At 44.6% G+C, this 16,986-nt stretch overlaps 2 protein-coding genes across 2 annotated transcripts; both read left to right on the top strand.

Annotated features, from left to right (window-relative positions):
• The first annotated feature begins 1,261 nt into the window (after positions 1–1,261).
• Positions 1,262–4,671, top strand: LOC136469712 (uncharacterized). The gene is made up of 2 exons (XM_066467796.1): positions 1,262–1,355; positions 3,619–4,671. Exon 2 carries the CDS (start codon positions 3,622–3,624, stop codon positions 4,669–4,671), a length of 1,050 nt encoding a protein of 349 aa, XP_066323893.1. The 5' UTR covers positions 1,262–1,355; positions 3,619–3,621.
• Positions 4,672–11,274: 6,603 nt separating this feature from the next.
• On the top strand, positions 11,275–15,766 carry LOC136473235 (E3 ubiquitin-protein ligase RSL1-like). Its single transcript, XM_066470916.1, has 4 exons — positions 11,275–12,265; positions 12,953–13,694; positions 13,815–13,892; positions 15,523–15,766. The coding sequence occupies exons 2-3, from the start codon at positions 13,102–13,104 to the stop codon at positions 13,885–13,887; spliced, it is 666 nt and encodes a 221-aa protein (XP_066327013.1). The 5' UTR covers positions 11,275–12,265; positions 12,953–13,101; the 3' UTR covers positions 13,888–13,892; positions 15,523–15,766.
• Positions 15,767–16,986: the final 1,220 nt, after the last annotated feature.

Raw genomic sequence — 16,986 nt, 5'->3', positions numbered from 1 at the left:
TGGTGGTTATCGGTTCCACCTTCTGGGGTACCCCGGTATTAGGTCCCCGACACACAGCTTTGAGAAATTAATGAAAATGAATGTCAAGCAAACTTGGAACTTTTATTTAGCTAGGCTAGTTCTAGTGGAGATTTCAGTCTAATTATAAAAAGGGTTTCGTAGGAAGAAAGGAAAAAAAATGGTTCAATCCATAACGATAAAAGAACCTTGTTTTCGGGAAATACCACCAAAGAAATGAACCGTTAGTTCGAAGAGGCTCTAGTTAGAACTAGCATTCTATCGTGATTTCAAGCCTACATTATGAATCCCCCTTTTGGCTCCCCGTCCGGCTCACCTTCCTATGGTGGGCAAGTCCCTCTTCTTATTGAGCTCCAATGTAAGCAGAATCTAGGATCGGCGGAGCCCTAGGTGGTACCACTGCGAGCCCAAGGCGGGGTTGGATACAAATGAGTTGTCGGTGGCGGCGATGAAGCACAGGTCGTGCGACTGCCCTGTGAGCACGGCTAGGGTTAAAGCGGAGACACAGGGGCGGTGCTGCCAGGGTTGCTACACTGGTCCTTGAGCACAAAATGTTCAATGATATGTTATTTTGGTAGCTCAATGCAACTATATTTTATACATAGAATCAAATCTTTGGTAATCATCATATATGAGGTTGCCAGTGTAGTTATCACTCCTCTTGGTCTTGGCTAAGTTCTAGCTCTGCCCCTTAAAGGGCAAGCTAGGAGTGTACTCCCTCCGGTCCCAAAATATAAATCGTTATAGGATACAGGTCAAATTTTTTTAATTTTGACTATATTTGCAGAAAATACATGTACATTTATATCTCCAAGTAAGTTTATTATGAAAATATATTAACGATCTATCTAATGATAATAATTATGCATTATAAATATTAATATTTTTATGTATATATTTAGTTAAAGTTAAAAAGATTTGGCTTATCGGGAAGCGAGAATGTTATCTATTTTGAGGCTGAGGGAGCATAGCTGCGGCCTGACTTTCTCGTGCCACATGCGCCTTGATGCTAGATCTCACTGTTAAGAATATACTAATATTCCTAATAATCAATTAGTGGGCAATTAGCAACTACTAATTGCAGTTACCGTGACTACTGAAAAGACGTCGTACGGACGGGACGTGAGAGCGGGGCTCTCCCACGTTCACTGGAACTGCCCCATCGTGGGCATGTATATATATGTGTACTGTTCATCAATAAAGTTTTACACCTTCACTTTCTACTGTTCAGAATATAATACTACAACACGTTATCAGCGTTCTACCGCTGAGCGAGAAGGCCGGGAACAGTGCCTGAAGGACTTCGTGAAGACAGGAGATCGCTGGATCGATTTAAGGTACACGATGCCACCAATGCCCTACGTACCTTCTGCGGCGCTCGTTCTGCGCCTCGTCTTCATGGTGTACTACCGCGCGCGCCGCATTGGAGTCCCCTTCGATGACGACGACATCCGTGATTCCCTCCTCAACGCCCTGCGCAATCTCCTTGGGGAGGAGCGTGGGGGAGCCAGGGAGGGCCCTGCTCGTCGCCGACGCCGTGGTCGTCACGGAGCATCTGCTCCCGTGGCGCCGACCCAAGCAGCGGTTACAGTCCCTGCGTCCTGGAGTTCGGGCCATGCCGTGGCTCCATACCACCTACCATGGCCGAACATGGCGCCGGGATCCTCCGACTGGGTACCAGTGGCGCTCGCCAACATGCCACCAGTCGCCGGACCTTCTTCCTCGACCGGTGCGGGCCCATCGTCTTCGGCTCTAGCGGCTTCACCTCCACCGGCGACAGGGTCGGCTACCGCAGCTGCGACCCCGTTGGCCAACGGAACCGCTGCAGCCGCGACTCCGTCTCCGACGACGCCACGGGTTCGCGTGACCCTCGCTGCGCGCAGGTCCGCGGCACCGCTCCGACTCTTCTCCAGGGAGGCCGGCGATATCGTAGATCCAGCCCTGCAGGCTCCGCCTCCACCACCTCCGTCCACTCCTCCGGCAGTGAACATCGCCGACCAGGCGGTGAGCCCGACCATGCGTCGGACCTGGATCTCCGTGCCGCATGGCCCGTCCGCACGCGCGCAGGCGAGTCCTCGCGCGAACGGACGCGTCCCGGCGCTGGAGAACGGGCACGCTAGTCCACGCGCGAACGGCGATGGTGGCACTTCCTCCTCCTCGGGGGGGCGCGCCCCTCCTTTTGCTTGAACTTCTACCAGAGGGGGAGGGGGAGCCGCTGGCTTCTGTCTTGGTCGCCATCGACTGAGTTGGGGCCGACGTGCGGGCTCCTCCCCGATCTGCGCCGGTGCTCGTCACCGGCTGCAGAGGGCGCGACGGAGGGAGAGGAGGAGGGCGCGATCAGCGTGCGCGCGTGCGCTGCGGACCAGAGCGGCGACGGAGCGACTACCGGCGCCGGCGGACCGGCTCTTGAGCGCGCGACGGCGGCACGGCTTCCGGCGCGGCGGCGGCGGCGGCCACCACCACCGTGGCTGGGTAATGGTGGCAGTTAGGGTTTGAACCCTAACTGCCCACCTTTTATACGGGCCAGGGGGAGGCCGGTGGGGAGGCGCACCTGGGCCACTTCGGCAGCCCAGGCCCAGGTTGGCCTGCCTCAGCGCCGGCTGTACTGCTGGTCCTTGCTGGGCCGGCTGCAGTGGCCTCGCGGGCCAGCCAGTGCTCGTGGGCCAGAAGCCATTTATCATTTATATGTTTTATTTCCGAATTTATGAATTTCAGCAGTTTTAGTCTTTAATCCTTGTGTTTAGACTTTGTTAATTACTGCTGTTCATTAGTATTAGTGTCTATGCTCTTGTGAGATTAGACATCTGATGTTTATGTGAATGTACAAATGTGTTTGTTTACATTGTACCTATGCAATTTCGAATTCTAATATAGAATGCAAGTATGTTCGTGTTATTATTTTGCACTTTCATACTTATTTTATTATTGCGAATTTTTAAATCACAAACTCCATCTTAACACTGTTCTCATTAGTTTATAATTACTGATGACTTGTGGCAATTAATTTATGCATATCTCTATTATTTTGAGATGAAAGCATTAGGTAATAGAGTCCAGGCAAAGGCTGCATTTAATCCTTTTGGATTATTTTGCCCAGAGACCGTGCCAGGCTGTGATTTATTCACCTATTACTAAAGGTCTACATGATGTCCATTGGACTAGATGATTACCTATATAATGTTTTGTTCTCAAAATAAAAGATTAAGACTAAAGAAAATTTATGGCTTACACTATTGTAGTGATTACCATTGTTTAATCATTAATTTATACTATACATGGTGTAGTAGAGACTTAAGCATTGGCTGCGTCTAATTCAAAAATGAATTATTCAGCCTTGAGACCGTGCTTAGGCAGCAAAGTATTTGCCTACTATTAAGATCTACTCTATGTCCTTTGGCATTTGAGATTATCTAACCATATATAGTCAATTGATGAGAGTTATAATTGGGGTTTACATGTTTATTTGTCTACCTTGGATTGTATTAATCATGATGAGTTATGTCATTTAAATTAATTTGCATTTATTACAACATTGCTTTACCATTTGAATTTTAATTTACCACGTGTAAGTATAATGAATCAAATGGTCCTACTTTGTAGGCTATGGCCTTAGCTAGGGAGTTCGATGAACTTGCCTTAGATGGCCACAATTACCCTACTTGGGCTTCGGATATCAAAATAAACTTTGCATCCCGTGGACTTTTGGCACATATAAATGAACCCATTGAGGGGGAGGTGCTTGATGAGCAAAAGAAGTTTGGGGCCTTAATGATTTTAAGGTATTATATCCATAAGGATCTCAAACAAGAGTACCTTCTGGAAGAGAATCCCCGTACTTTGTGGCTTGCTCTTAAGGAGCGTTATGATCAGCAAAAAGTACTCATCTGGCCTGAGGCTAATCATGAGTGGAACCACTTGCGTTTGCAGGACTTTAAGTCCGTTGCTGATTATAATCATGCCGTTCATAAAATTTGCTCAAAGTTGAAATTCTGTGAGAAAGAGCCAACGGATGCTGATAAGATAGAGAAGACTCTATCTACCATGCTTCCCGCTGACCGAGTCTTGCAGCAGCAATATCGGGCTAGTAATTACACTGTGTATTCTCAACTTATTCATACATTAACTCAGGCTGAGAAACATGATGAGCTTCTTATGAAGAATCATCACAAGCACCCCACTGGTGCAGCGCCTCTTCCTGAAGTTCATAATGTACAGAAAAAAGTTAAGAATAATAAAAGGTTCAAAGGATCTTCTTCTGATGATCCAAAGAACAAGCCCGGTAAGCGCAAGTTCAACAAAAAGCAAAAGCTAAATGCTAAAAACAAGCAAAATGGCGAGGCTAAGTCCAAAAATGACACTAAATGTCATCGATGTGGTACTTTCAATCATTTTGCAAAGGATTGTCGTACTCCTAAGCACTTGGTTGCACTTTACCAAAAGTCCTTAAAGGAAGCAAAGCAAGGCAAAGATAAAGAGACAAGATATGAAGCTCATTTCAATCTTGCTTCTGAGGCTATAAAGGAAGTGGGTTGTTCAAGCAAGGTTCTTGAGGAACCAAAGAACAACAATGCTCACAAGGATGAGAGGCTTCCAGGAACGGAAGACATGATCGTGGAGTTCAACTCAAATGACATGTATGGAGACTTCAACTGAAGATCTCGATCCGTAGTTGATATCTGTTTAATTATTATGTTAAGCAAGTCAAGTGTTGTAATAATTTAAGTTGTGCAAACTCTATGTTCTTTGAGTTGTACATACTTGTTAGTGATGGGAGTATTGTGAGAATAAATATGTATTGTAATGTCATACTCATATGTTGGTATTGTAATACATTGTATTTATGTATGTGATTCTATATGTTCAATAAGAAATTTTAATTGCATTCTTATTTTACTATAGATGTCTTCTGATGTCAATCCTGAGGAGGAATTATGTCTTGTAGATAGTGGAACCACAAACACTATTCTTAGGGAGATGAAATATTTCCAGACTCTTAGGAAAAGAGAAGGAAATGTTATGACCATCGCTGGACGTGATGCTCTAATAGTTGGTTCGGGTAGAGCCACTATTATTCTCCCTATGGGTACGCAATTAACGATAGAGGATGCATTATTGTATCCAGAATCAACTCGTACCTTGTTAAGCTATAAAGATATCCGTAAGAATGGTCTTCATGTTGAAACACATGTAGATAACAAAGAAGAATTCATTTTCTTCACTAGACTTACTGGATCTAACAAACAAGTTTGTGAGAAAATTCCCTCCCTCGAATCTAGATTGTACTATACATACATAAAACCTATATCTAATGTTGCATATAAGGTAATTTTTCAAAATGTTAATTCATTCCAGACATGGCATGATAGACTAGGTCATCCTAGAATAGGGATGATGAGAAAAATTATCTGCAATTCATTTGGTCATAATTTGCATAAAGCAAAGTTCCCACAATCTTCGGATTTTATATGCACTGCATGTGCATCAGGAAAATTGATTTTAAGGCCATCAACTCTTAAAATCAGAGCTGAACCACTAAAATTCCTTGAGAGAATCCAAGGAGATATTTGTGGTCCAATTCAGCCAATATGTGGACCTTTTAGGTATTTCATGGTTCTGATAGATGCATCTACAAGATGGTCTCATGTGTCATTATTATCGACACGCAACCATGCTTTTGCCAAAATATTGTCCCAACTAATAAAGTTGAAAGCGCATTATCCTGAACATCGAATTCAATCAATTCGAATGGACAATGCTGCTGAATTTTTATCCCATGCCTTTAATGATTATTGTATGGCAACGGGAATTGAGGTTCAACATTCTGTACCTTATGTACATACTCAAAATGGTTTGGCTGAATCATTGATAAAGAGAATTAAACTCATTGCTAGACCAATGTTGATGGATTGTAAGTTGCCTACTTCGTGTTGGGGTCATGCAGTTCTGCACGCTGCTGAATTAATCCAACTACGACCGACTGCATATCATGAGAATTCCCCCTTGCAATTAGTACGTGGAAATCCACCAAGTATTTCCCATTTGCGTAAGTTTGGGTGTGCTGTTTATGTACCCATCTCACCACCTCAGCGTACCTCTATGGGGCCACACAGAAAATTGGGGATCTATGTGGGATTTACATCTCCGTCGATCATTAAGTATATAGAACCTCTCACCGGGGATCTATTTACGGCTCGGTTCGCTGATTGTATTTTCAACGAGGATCATTTTCCGGCATTAGGGGGAGATTTGTACCATAAAAATGAATGTCGGGAAATTAATTGGAATGCGGAAGGCATTTCCTATTCTGATCCACGTACTATGGAAACTGAACATCAAGTTCAGAGACTTATAGATTTGCAAAACATTGCAAATAATCTGCCAGATGCGTTTACCAACTATAAAGGTGTTGTTAAATCTTTCTATCCTGCAAGGAATGTGCCAGAAAGAGTGGAGGTACCAAATAAAACCACTCAAATTATCCCTCTTGGAAGCAAGAGGGGGAGAGGCAATTCCAAGGTGCAAGATAAGAAACAAAGAAAGTGGTAAACGAAGATCAACTATCTGTTGATGTGAATCACCTTGTTACTAATCAATATCTTCTAGAAAGATTTGATTTGATTCCTAGCCCAGTCATGCGCATAAATACTGAGGCTGGGACATCGGAAGGCCCTAGATCTATTGTTTTGGGAAATCATGATGATCTATTAAGGGTTGATGAAATTTCTATTAATTATATAGGGACTGGAGAGTCTTATGATCGAAATGCTACAACTGTCGACATCTTTTTCTCTGAACAAATTGCTGAAACCCTTCAAAGTGATCCAGATCCAAAATCCATGGTAGAGTGCAAGAAGCGCTCGGACTGGAATAAGTGGAAGGATGCAATAGAAACTGAGATAGCCTCGCTCACAAAACGGGAAGTGTTTTCGGCTGTATTGCCAACACCTCCTGGTGTCCATCCTGTTGGATATAAATGGGTTTTCGTCCGGAAACGGAATGAAAACAATGAAGTGGTGAGATATAAAGCAAGGCTAGTAGCACAAGGCTTCACGCAAAGGCCTGGCGTTGATTTCAACGAAACTTATTCTCCAGTCATGAGTGGCATAACTTTCCGATATTTAATATCTTTGGCAGTACAAAATCGTCTGTCTATGCAGTTGATGGACGTGGTGACCGCATATTTATATGGGTCATTGGATTCTAAGATATACATGAAAGTTCCTGACGGAATTAGTATACCAAATCCTGAGGCAAATCGCAACATGTTTTGTGTTAAGTTGCAGAAGTCGTTATATGGCTTAAAACAATCGGGCCGAATGTGGTACAATCGGTTAAGTGAATTCCTTAAACATAAGGGATACACAAATAATGATGATTGCCCGTGTGTCTTCATTAAGAAATCCGTAACGGGTTTTTGCATTGTGTCTGTATACGTTGATGATATAAATATCATTGGTAACGAACATGACATTAATGAGGCACGTCATCATTTGAAGGCGGAGTTTGAAATGAAAGACTTGGGTCAAACCAAGTTTTGCTTAGGTTTGCAACTTGAGCATTTTTCGGCTGGGATTTTTGTATATCAAGCTACCTATATCCAGAAAATGTTGGAGAAATTCAATATGGATAAAGCTTACCCATGTAAAACCCCCATGGTTGTTAGATCTTTGGAAGTTGAGAAAGATCCTTTCAGACCAAGGGAGGAAGGTGAAAAGATTTTAGGACCCGAGCTTCCTTATCTAAGTGCCATTGGTGCACTGATGTATCTTGCTAATAGTACCCGGCCGGATATTGCTTTTGCAGTTAATTTATTAGCAAGACATAGTGCCGCTCCTACCAAGCGTCATTGGGTTGGAGTTAAAACTCTTTTTAGATATCTCAATGGCACAAGAGATCTTGGATTATTCTATAGAAAGAATCAAGATCAAAATTTATTGGGTTATACAGATGCTGGCTATTTATCTGATCCCCATAATGGCAAATCCCAAACTGGTTTTGTATTTTTAAATGGTGGAACAGCAATTTCTTGGAAATCATCTAAGCAAACTTTAGTGTCTACATCCACCAACCATTCTGAGATTATTGCATTATATGAAGCCTCACGAGAGTGTGTATGGCTTCGCAGAATGGTAGACCACATATTGAAATCATGTGGAATTGGTGCACTTGATGCACCAACAATTATCTTTGAAGATAATGCTGCTTGTGTTGTGCAAATGGAATCAGGTTACATCAAGAGTAACTTGACGAAACATATCACCCCCCAAATTATTTTATCCCCATGAGTTGCAAAAGAATGGGGAAATTGAGATTCTGCAAACTAAATCATGTGATAATCTTGCCGATCTATTCACAAAGTCCCTACCATATTCTACGTTTCATAAATGCATTGAAGGAATTGGTATGGTTAGACTTAGAGACTTGCAGAAATCAGGGGGAGTATCTCTCGATACTTAATCCATTTCACATCGTATTATACTCTTTTCTTTGTATGAGTTTTACCTTGAAAGGGTTTCTCATATAAAGTTTTAACGAGGCAGTATCAGCATTATGTATGTCATATCATCTAGTTTTTTCCCACTGGGGTTTTTTAGGAGATGATATATTAAGACATTGCTATATGATTATCATGGTATCCTGATATATCAATGTGTTCCTAAGTTTTTCCCACATGGTTTTCTAAGGATTAATAATATTAATAATTATGATGAACATTGGAGCTCCAGAAGATAATTGATTATGGGGGAGTGTTAAGAATATACTAATATTCCTAATAATCAATTAGTGGGCAATTAGCAACTACTAATTGCAGTTACCGTGACTACTGAAAAGACGTCGTACGGACGGGACGTGAGAGCGGGGCTCTCCCACGTTCACTGGAACTGCCCCATCGTGGGCATGTATATATATGTGTACTGTTTATCAATAAAGTTTTACACCTTCACTCTCTACTGTTTAGAATATAATACTACAACACTCACCACGCTGCGTGCTCGTTCACTTTATGCTCGCGCCGGCCGCCCTCTCCGCCAGCCACATCCACATGGACTAGTCGCACGAATTGCACGCCCTCGCGCGACGCGAACTGCCCGTGCTCGCGCTCAGCTTCCGGCAGCGCGTGAGAGGTCGTAGCCAAGTTTGTGGAATAAATTTTGAATCCTAGAGTAATAGTAAGTTCTTTTTTTTTGACGGAGGTAGTATTATGATTTGATTCAACGTCAATATGATACCTGTTCTCGTAACTAACCAGATTGCCCGCGTTTCAGTTTTGCTGGAAGTTAATTAAAAGGCCAGAGGGACCGAGTTTAAAAAAAAACGATAGGAATCGGATGCTTTATAGAATCTTGTTTGAAGGTCACCAAGCAAGAAGTCATGTTACTCTCTCCATCTTAAAATAATACAAGATATTGAAGGTTTAAAATTTGTCCCAAGTTATAAGGTATTCTAAATTACTCAACAATATTTGATATCTATGTGTTCTTGCCTTTTATTCAAGGGAGTATGTTTTTTAACAAGAAAATGAGTTATTTAATTATTTCTATTTCTATTTAATAAAAGCCCTAACTATGATGAACTAAACACTGAATTCTTTCTTTAGTTATACACAATATAGGTAGGCTCTATGCTAATTTAGGCTACTCCCAGTTTGGTGTTATCAAAATTGTCAGAGCATTTCTCATTATTATTGGATATAGAGAAAAGAAATCGAGCGAGGATGAGATAGGAATCTGCTGGAGCTATTTTTTCTATGCAATCTCATTGTCGTGATTATAGGAAAAGGATATTTCAGTTTTTCAATATGCTCTAGTCATTTTTATAAGATCTATTTGGGTACCATGTGTCCATGACTAATTGTTTAGTCATCTAAAGTTTGGTCATACAGACTATCCAAATAGGTGGACTAATAAATGAAGTAATTTTTAGTTCACATTTCAACTAATAACTATTTCCTTTCAAAAAAAAACTAATAACTATTCAATTAGTTTGAATAAAAGAAAGCTAAAGTGGATTGAGAGCTAGTATGTAATCTGCCGGCTCAGTCCTTCGGAGGTACTTATAGGGGTAGGGTTTGAGTACCTATGTTCATAGGGGTGAGTGTGCATGCGTGTTGTGAGCGTCTGCGTTGTACTGTGTAATTCTAAAAAACATTATATGACTATAAATTAGACTAAGGGCAAGTACATTGGTATTGTCTCGTAGACGCTCTCATATAGTGTCACGTAATTATAAGACGACTTAATAGATAATATGTACAATGTTTGTTTGATAGTAACTCATAATGCTTTAATTTATGCATAATAAAAGTAAAGTTAGTTGCATGGCTTTTGCACTTCTCGCTCCTTCCCATGAGGGCATACAACCACAGACGGCCGTATGTAAGTTTTATCTGTACAATGGTAGTCTATTTTACCGTCTATAAATTATTTAATATTTGTATATAGCTAAGATCAAGTATGAATATGATTCATGTATTCTATTGTGTTGCTTATCGATACAAAATAGCCTATTCAAGCGTTAGTTAATTGTTATAAATAAAAGAAACTAATTATTATTATTATCTGAAAATAATATCAAATTAACCATGACAATGAGCAGGGAGTACAGTTGGGGGTGAATCGCAAGATCGCCATGAAGCCGCTGCTGGTTCCTCGCTCGTGCTAAACATATGAAGGGTGCCCGAGACCGGCGCACTCCATCTGGAGGAGAAGCGGCAGGGCGGTCAAGCCCAGCGGCGCCCGCGGCTGGAGCGTGGAGGCCCGGCGACGGCCGCGCGTGAAGGTCCGACAGTGGCTGTTGCCCGCCGAATATGCCTGCGAGCAGGAGAGATGGCACGATTTTGGCGCAATCTTTCTCTCGCCCACATGTACAGCTGATCCGCGCGTTGGCCACTACGTCTCGGAGCACGAGCGCTTGCCGTCGTCTCGAGACAGCTCCATTCTCTTCCTTCATTTATTGCTACGAATGGGGACTTTTTTTTTTTTTGCAATTTTCACATCACAGAGACTGGCATCTGGAGGCCCGTTGTAGGTGCCCTGAAGCCTTTTGCACCTTAGGAAAAGACGGAAACGCCCCCTTAAATCCTAACTGAACTCCAGATAACCCGTACTGATCGAGCCGCATCCGATGCTGCAAAAGAAGTTAAGCCTTTTCCTCTTTGCTGTTACGAAAGATGCTCTCGGTTCTACGGATCATTAAAAAGCTTAAACGCACTCAGATGTCATGATTTTTTTTCTTCTTAAAAACCGTTCCATCGACTTTTATCTTTAACAGCTGTCAAACGTAAGGTGAAAAAAGTCAAAAGTACCCTCGTGTTCCCCTCGTCATGTACCTCAACTACTTCCACTCCGGCGGTGGGCTCGCTCGCGGTGGCGACGGTGAGGCCTGACGGGGAGCTCTGGAAGCAGCAGGACTGCGCGTCCTCCACCTCGCTGCCTCCATTACCGCCTCACTGGCTTTGAGCCGCGCCACCCCGTCCCGAGCCGCCGGCGGACCGCGCGCCGCAACCCGGAGTTCCGCGCCTGTGCTGCGAGCGCCCTCCGCAGCCGCGGCCGTCTCCACCGTGGCCGTGCTGCACTCACGGGCTCGGCCTCCAGCAAACGCCCGCGGGCTCGGGCAGCGCGCCGTGCGGCGCTCGGCGGAGGCCGGAGGGCACGACGGCTCTCCCAGCCTAGATCCCGGCGGGCGGCCGGTGGCTTCCCCAGACGCTGCCTCCTGCTTGGCGAAAGGGAAGCGCGGCGACGGCGAGGAGGTCGCGGAGCTCGCGAGCGTTCGCTGCGAGCTCTGCTCGCCGGCGGTAGGGCGCGTGGGCGCGCGGCCGGGACGGGGCGTGCGGGGGCGCGGCCGGTGGCAGTCGTAGTACCTTTAGTTACTGACTTCGTCATCGACAAAGAGTAGAGGAGATTTCGTCACCGAACACCTGCTCCTCCTCCTCCCGCCGCCAACACCGCCAGCCAGCCGCTCCACCGTGCTAGGAGCAGCGGGGCGTCCACCATGCGTCGAGCTGGCATTGCAGGGCGACCACGACTTCAGTGACGACGGTGAAGTGGCAGACCTGCTGCTGCGGCAGAGAAGCAGAAGCAGATGCAGGTTCGGAAGAGGCGAGGATAACGGCGGCGGGAGGAGCCCTTCCGGCCCCTGGGACAGCAGTAGCCGCACCCTGGAGGACGCCAGGGCCGAGGGCGCGCGCCGGCACGACGCTGCCGCACGCCGGGAGCGGGCGCTCGCCTACGCCTACGCCTACTAGCAGGTGCGCCGTGCGCGTGTCTGCTACCAGCTACTACCGTACCTGGTGCCGGTGATTATTAGTCAGCTAGTTATAAATTAAAAAGTAAAATAAATGACTGATTTTGCCCTGTTCGTTTGTCTTAAAAATAGCTTGTTTGGCTTCTTTTTTCAGTCGGAACAGTGTTTTTCTCTCACAACAATTCAGCCGGAACAATGTTTTTCAGCCAGTTTCAGCCAAGTTTCAGACCAACGAACGGAGCCTTTGTTAAACATCACCGACTTATAAGTCACCTCTGCTGGTAAGTTTTAAGCTGGTTCACCCCTGCTTAAAACTTATAAGCCACTCTTTTCCGCGTGAGGCCCACACTTCTCACTTAACAGGCATGAGCTTATAAGTCATCTACCACCAAACAAACATATTACTGGTTTTTTAGTCACCTGACTTAATATGTCACTAAACTTATGAAAACCAGGGCCTTAATAAGCCTGCATTTACTTCGATTCGATCTGACAAATGTTTGGCGTCCATGACACATGAGAGAGAAGAGAGACCTCGTGCTATTTTAGACGTTTTCTTTGACTCACCCGTATGTTAGGGTTGTTAAACGGTAAACAAGGAATAACTTGGGAGAAAAAAAAAGTAAAATGTTATGGTATTAAACTTTTTTGGGAGCCGTAAGCCCGAAGCATGTTTTATAATGGCACACAGTCAAAAGGCTCAAAGAAGTTGCAGACAAAGATTCTTCTCGCGAAAGGAAGCCGGTGAGCCGGAGGGATTCCCGCCGGTTCGACGCACCGGCTCGCGGGACCTCTCGTCTCCCCTCCCCTCCTTTCCCTGCGCCGCCCACGTACGGCAGAATGGCGGGAGCCGAAGGGGCGCAGCAACACCACCCCTGCAGCATCTGCATGGAGCCCATGGCGCCCACCGCGGCGCACCGCGGCGGCGCCGCCTGCGCGCACGCATTCTGCCCCGCGTGCCTGTCCGGCCACGTCCGCGCCAAGCTCGAGTGCGGCGGCGGCGGCGGTGGCGCCGTGGTGCGGTGCCCCGACGCGTCCTGCGCTGCCGCGCTCGATCCGGAGCTCTGCCGCGGCGCGCTCCCCTCCGAGGTCTTCGAGCGCTGGTGCGCCAAGCTCTGCGAGTCCCTGTTCCTCGGCGCGCGCCGCACCTACTGCCCGTTCCCGGACTGCTCTGAGATGATGGTGGCCGACGACGGCGAGGAGTGCGTGACCCAGTCCGAGTGCCACGGGTGCCGGCGGCTCTTCTGCGCGCGGTGCGGGGTGCCGTGGCACGCCGGCGTGACCTGTGAGGAGTTTGCGCGGCTCGGTGAGGGGGAGCGCGCGCGGGAGGACCTGCTGCTTGTGAAGGCCGCCCGGGAGGGCAACTGGAAGCGTTGCCCGCGCTGCAGGTTCTATGTCGAGAAGTCCAGTGGCTGCCTGCACATTACCTGCAGGTAAAAATTGCTTCTTCTTTACACTGTGGAAAACTAACCAATCTGATTGCCGTCGTCGTGACCTCAGTCAACCTTTTGTATTTCATTAGTACATTGTCCTTGTCTGATTCGATCGTGCAGGTGCGGGTATGAGTTTTGCTATGGATGCGGTCAGCAATGGCAGCTGATACATGACGGCTGTCCTGGGGCATGAAACAGGTGTGAATGATGCTAACTAGTGTAGTTTATCTGGTTTTCCATTGGAACCACGAATCATGTCCTGTTTTCTCTCTCTCTTAATACTCTAATCTTGAGGATTGATGCGCGAGGCTCAAGTGCCTTTGTTTTCAACTTAATCGAATGTGCTTGATTGTTTGGTATGTCTTGCTCTGATTTAAACTAATTATGTAGCAGTTCACAATCTTGTGACATGTTATGTGTGTGATCAAATTGTCTGGAAAAAAAAATTCTGTGCTATTTAATTTTGCTTAGTACTTCATTGAGAAATTATTGAGGTAAAATATTAGACTCTGTTTGGATCTCCTAAAAAAATGGGATTGAGATCCATCCACTTAGACTGTAGAATGAGATTGGCAATGAGATTCTGGAATCCAAATATCTACCCAAACCTTGCAATTTGGTGATTCTCACAATGCGAAGGAAATAATCACTGTGAGAATGAGATCCAAACACCTCTCTTTTTTTAATTTAGAATTCGGATTCTATTTCACTATCTATAATCACTATGATAATGAGATCCAAACAGGGCCTAATATGCGCAGGGCTTCTTTTTCGGTGTTTCATGCCTTTGTTGTGTAATGTGAACTTTTAGTATTTCGGAGATCATTTCTTTGTTTCTGAATCATTGAACTGGAAACTGAGAACTAGAGTTGTGGCTTTGTAGTTCTGTCACTGCTGCATACCTCTTACTGTGGAGAGAGAATGTTTAGCTGCTTGATATAATGATAGTACTAAGTGTCTCCTTGTCGGTGTAGGCCCGTTTCGGCATTTGGTTTTATACTGGACTTAACGTTAGTGTTCAGTTTGTTTAGTTGATTTGTGTGAGCTTTGCCTTTGTTGGAAAAGTTAAGTTGTGGTCTTGTGCTGTAGACAAATAATGTTATGTGTAGACTTGGTCTTCTCTGAGTGAATCAGGTTAAACTTAAAACTAGCCCTGCGTACAACTACTGAAGAGCAACAAAGGCTTATTGTTCACTACTCTTCGGTACCTTCTTGTCAGTCAAATCATTTGCTGCATTTGAGACTTAGAGCTTCACAGATTAAATTAACTGGTATAGAATTGTTACCTTTGTTTAGTGGGCAATTTTTGGAGTGGTAAGTGCTATATTATGGGAGTTATTATTTTGATTACTTTACTGTTAGATTTACCATGAACTCACTGTTTCTAATTTTAAGGGGCAAGCTTGCGAATCTTCTCCTGCATATACTCCTTTCATGCTGCTATGTATACTAGTGTTTGTCCATTGTCACATTGCAAATTTTGGAAATCGAAAAAATACAACAGGGGCTATTGAAAAATATTCTGCCAAATTTCCTGCGTCTTCTCAACACTTGTATCTCAATCTGGCTTACAAAAGTAGCTTGTCAAAAATTACCTTGCTATGTTGTGTAATTTGTCCTTACAACATGACACCATGCCATTAAACCCCTAATGAGAAGTTACAATACGAGGAAAAAATTATAATGAGAGGACTTAAGATCTTTGGTACAGTCCTGGTTATTGTTGAGTGGAAGCAGTAAGGTCTCAATGCAGAAAATTGGCAAAATTAAAATTATGTTTTACCTTGTAGTTACTGTTGACATTCGTAGTACATTTGATCAATTGCAGGTTTGGCTTCGAGTTCTCCTGTGGCTTCAAGCAATGGGAGCTGATACATGATGAGGGTTTCAAGGATGGAGTAGGTATTGATGTTGCTATCAGTATGGTTTCTCTAGTCCCATGTGAACCATGGTCCATGGATAGTCTGATAACCTTCTCTACAGAACTTTGGAATATTGTTCTCATGTAAGGTGTTTGTCTTCAGTAACATGCCGACATAATACTTTTCTTTAACTTAAGCTGAGTTTGACAGTGCTTGGAATTTTGCGATGCATTACATACAGGGTAATTGCGGACAATCTCTTTGATCTTTTTTATTTCCTCAACCCTGTCAGCTGATGATAAATACCGATATGAATCGGCAAGGGGGTGGCCCGATCTTCACGATAGTAGGTCGAAGAATCGAAGATAACTTGCTGCGAACAGCGGGGTAACTAGCTTTATACCTGTCCAAGGTTGGATGCGACCAAGCGATGGGGGGAGAGGCACCGAAACCGCAAAGACTTCGACTCGATCTTCAAACGACCGCAGAACCACAATCCGAAACTAATCCACACAAAACGGTACGGCTAAAACGACCGCAGAACCACAATCCGAAACTAATCCACACAAAACGGTGCAGCCGTACTGAAAACCGTAGAGCACGAATTAGGGGAACCCAGAGGGATAACTTCACAAGTCCAAGAAGAACAAGGAAGAGCAAAGATTTAAGTAAGGCACTCGGTAGCTCGGCTGCAATATCATATAGTTTATTAAATCATCAAAAGGTCCCTAATAGCTTAGAGGCAGGGGATATTTATACAAGGAACAACCCTTCTAGTTGGGTGTGAAAACGAAATGGAGTTTCTGAAGATAGGCTATGTGAAAGGTCACCACGAGATGGATTCCCGAAGTGGCCTCGCGTGACTGTTGGCCTCCTGAGCAGTCTCCACTAATCTGGCCATAATTCCTTATTGGAAAGTCCAAATGACGAACCGTTTGTTGGGTGTGAAAGTAGACTCGAAGAGCTTTATAGCCATGTGTAGCATGCACCATGATACTTTGTAGATTGGTACAGTTTTGCACGGGAAGTTGACCCAACATTCTGTCCCAGGAAGATTGTTGACCGTCTGAGCAGTCTTCACTAATCTACTTCAGGGCAGTCCCAATGAAAGAAACTAGTAGTTTCTATAACATAGGATACCGCACAAAAAAAGTACTGCTTTCCAACCCATGGTTTCTATAAGTAATAACTATTTTCTCTTTCTCTCTCCCAACTCTATCTTTTCCTCCAATGGGAGTGCGACACAGAGCTCCCTAGAAACTGGTGGTTTCTCCCCAATGGCGATTTCATGGTTTCTTGGTGCATTGGGTCAAGAGTAGACCTGGTTTCTTCATGAAGAAACCATTTCTATGATTTTTGCTCTATTTCTTCATTAATTACGTTGCCATGTCAGCATTTTGCCTACGTGGCAAGTCATTTGAATGAGGATA

Source organism: Miscanthus floridulus, chromosome 8 (genome assembly GCF_019320115.1).
Source record: "Miscanthus floridulus cultivar M001 chromosome 8, ASM1932011v1, whole genome shotgun sequence".
Lineage (NCBI taxonomy): Eukaryota > Viridiplantae > Streptophyta > Magnoliopsida > Poales > Poaceae > Miscanthus > Miscanthus floridulus.
Note: the sequence above shows the minus strand (reverse complement) of the source record. Positions and strands in the feature narration are given on the sequence as shown.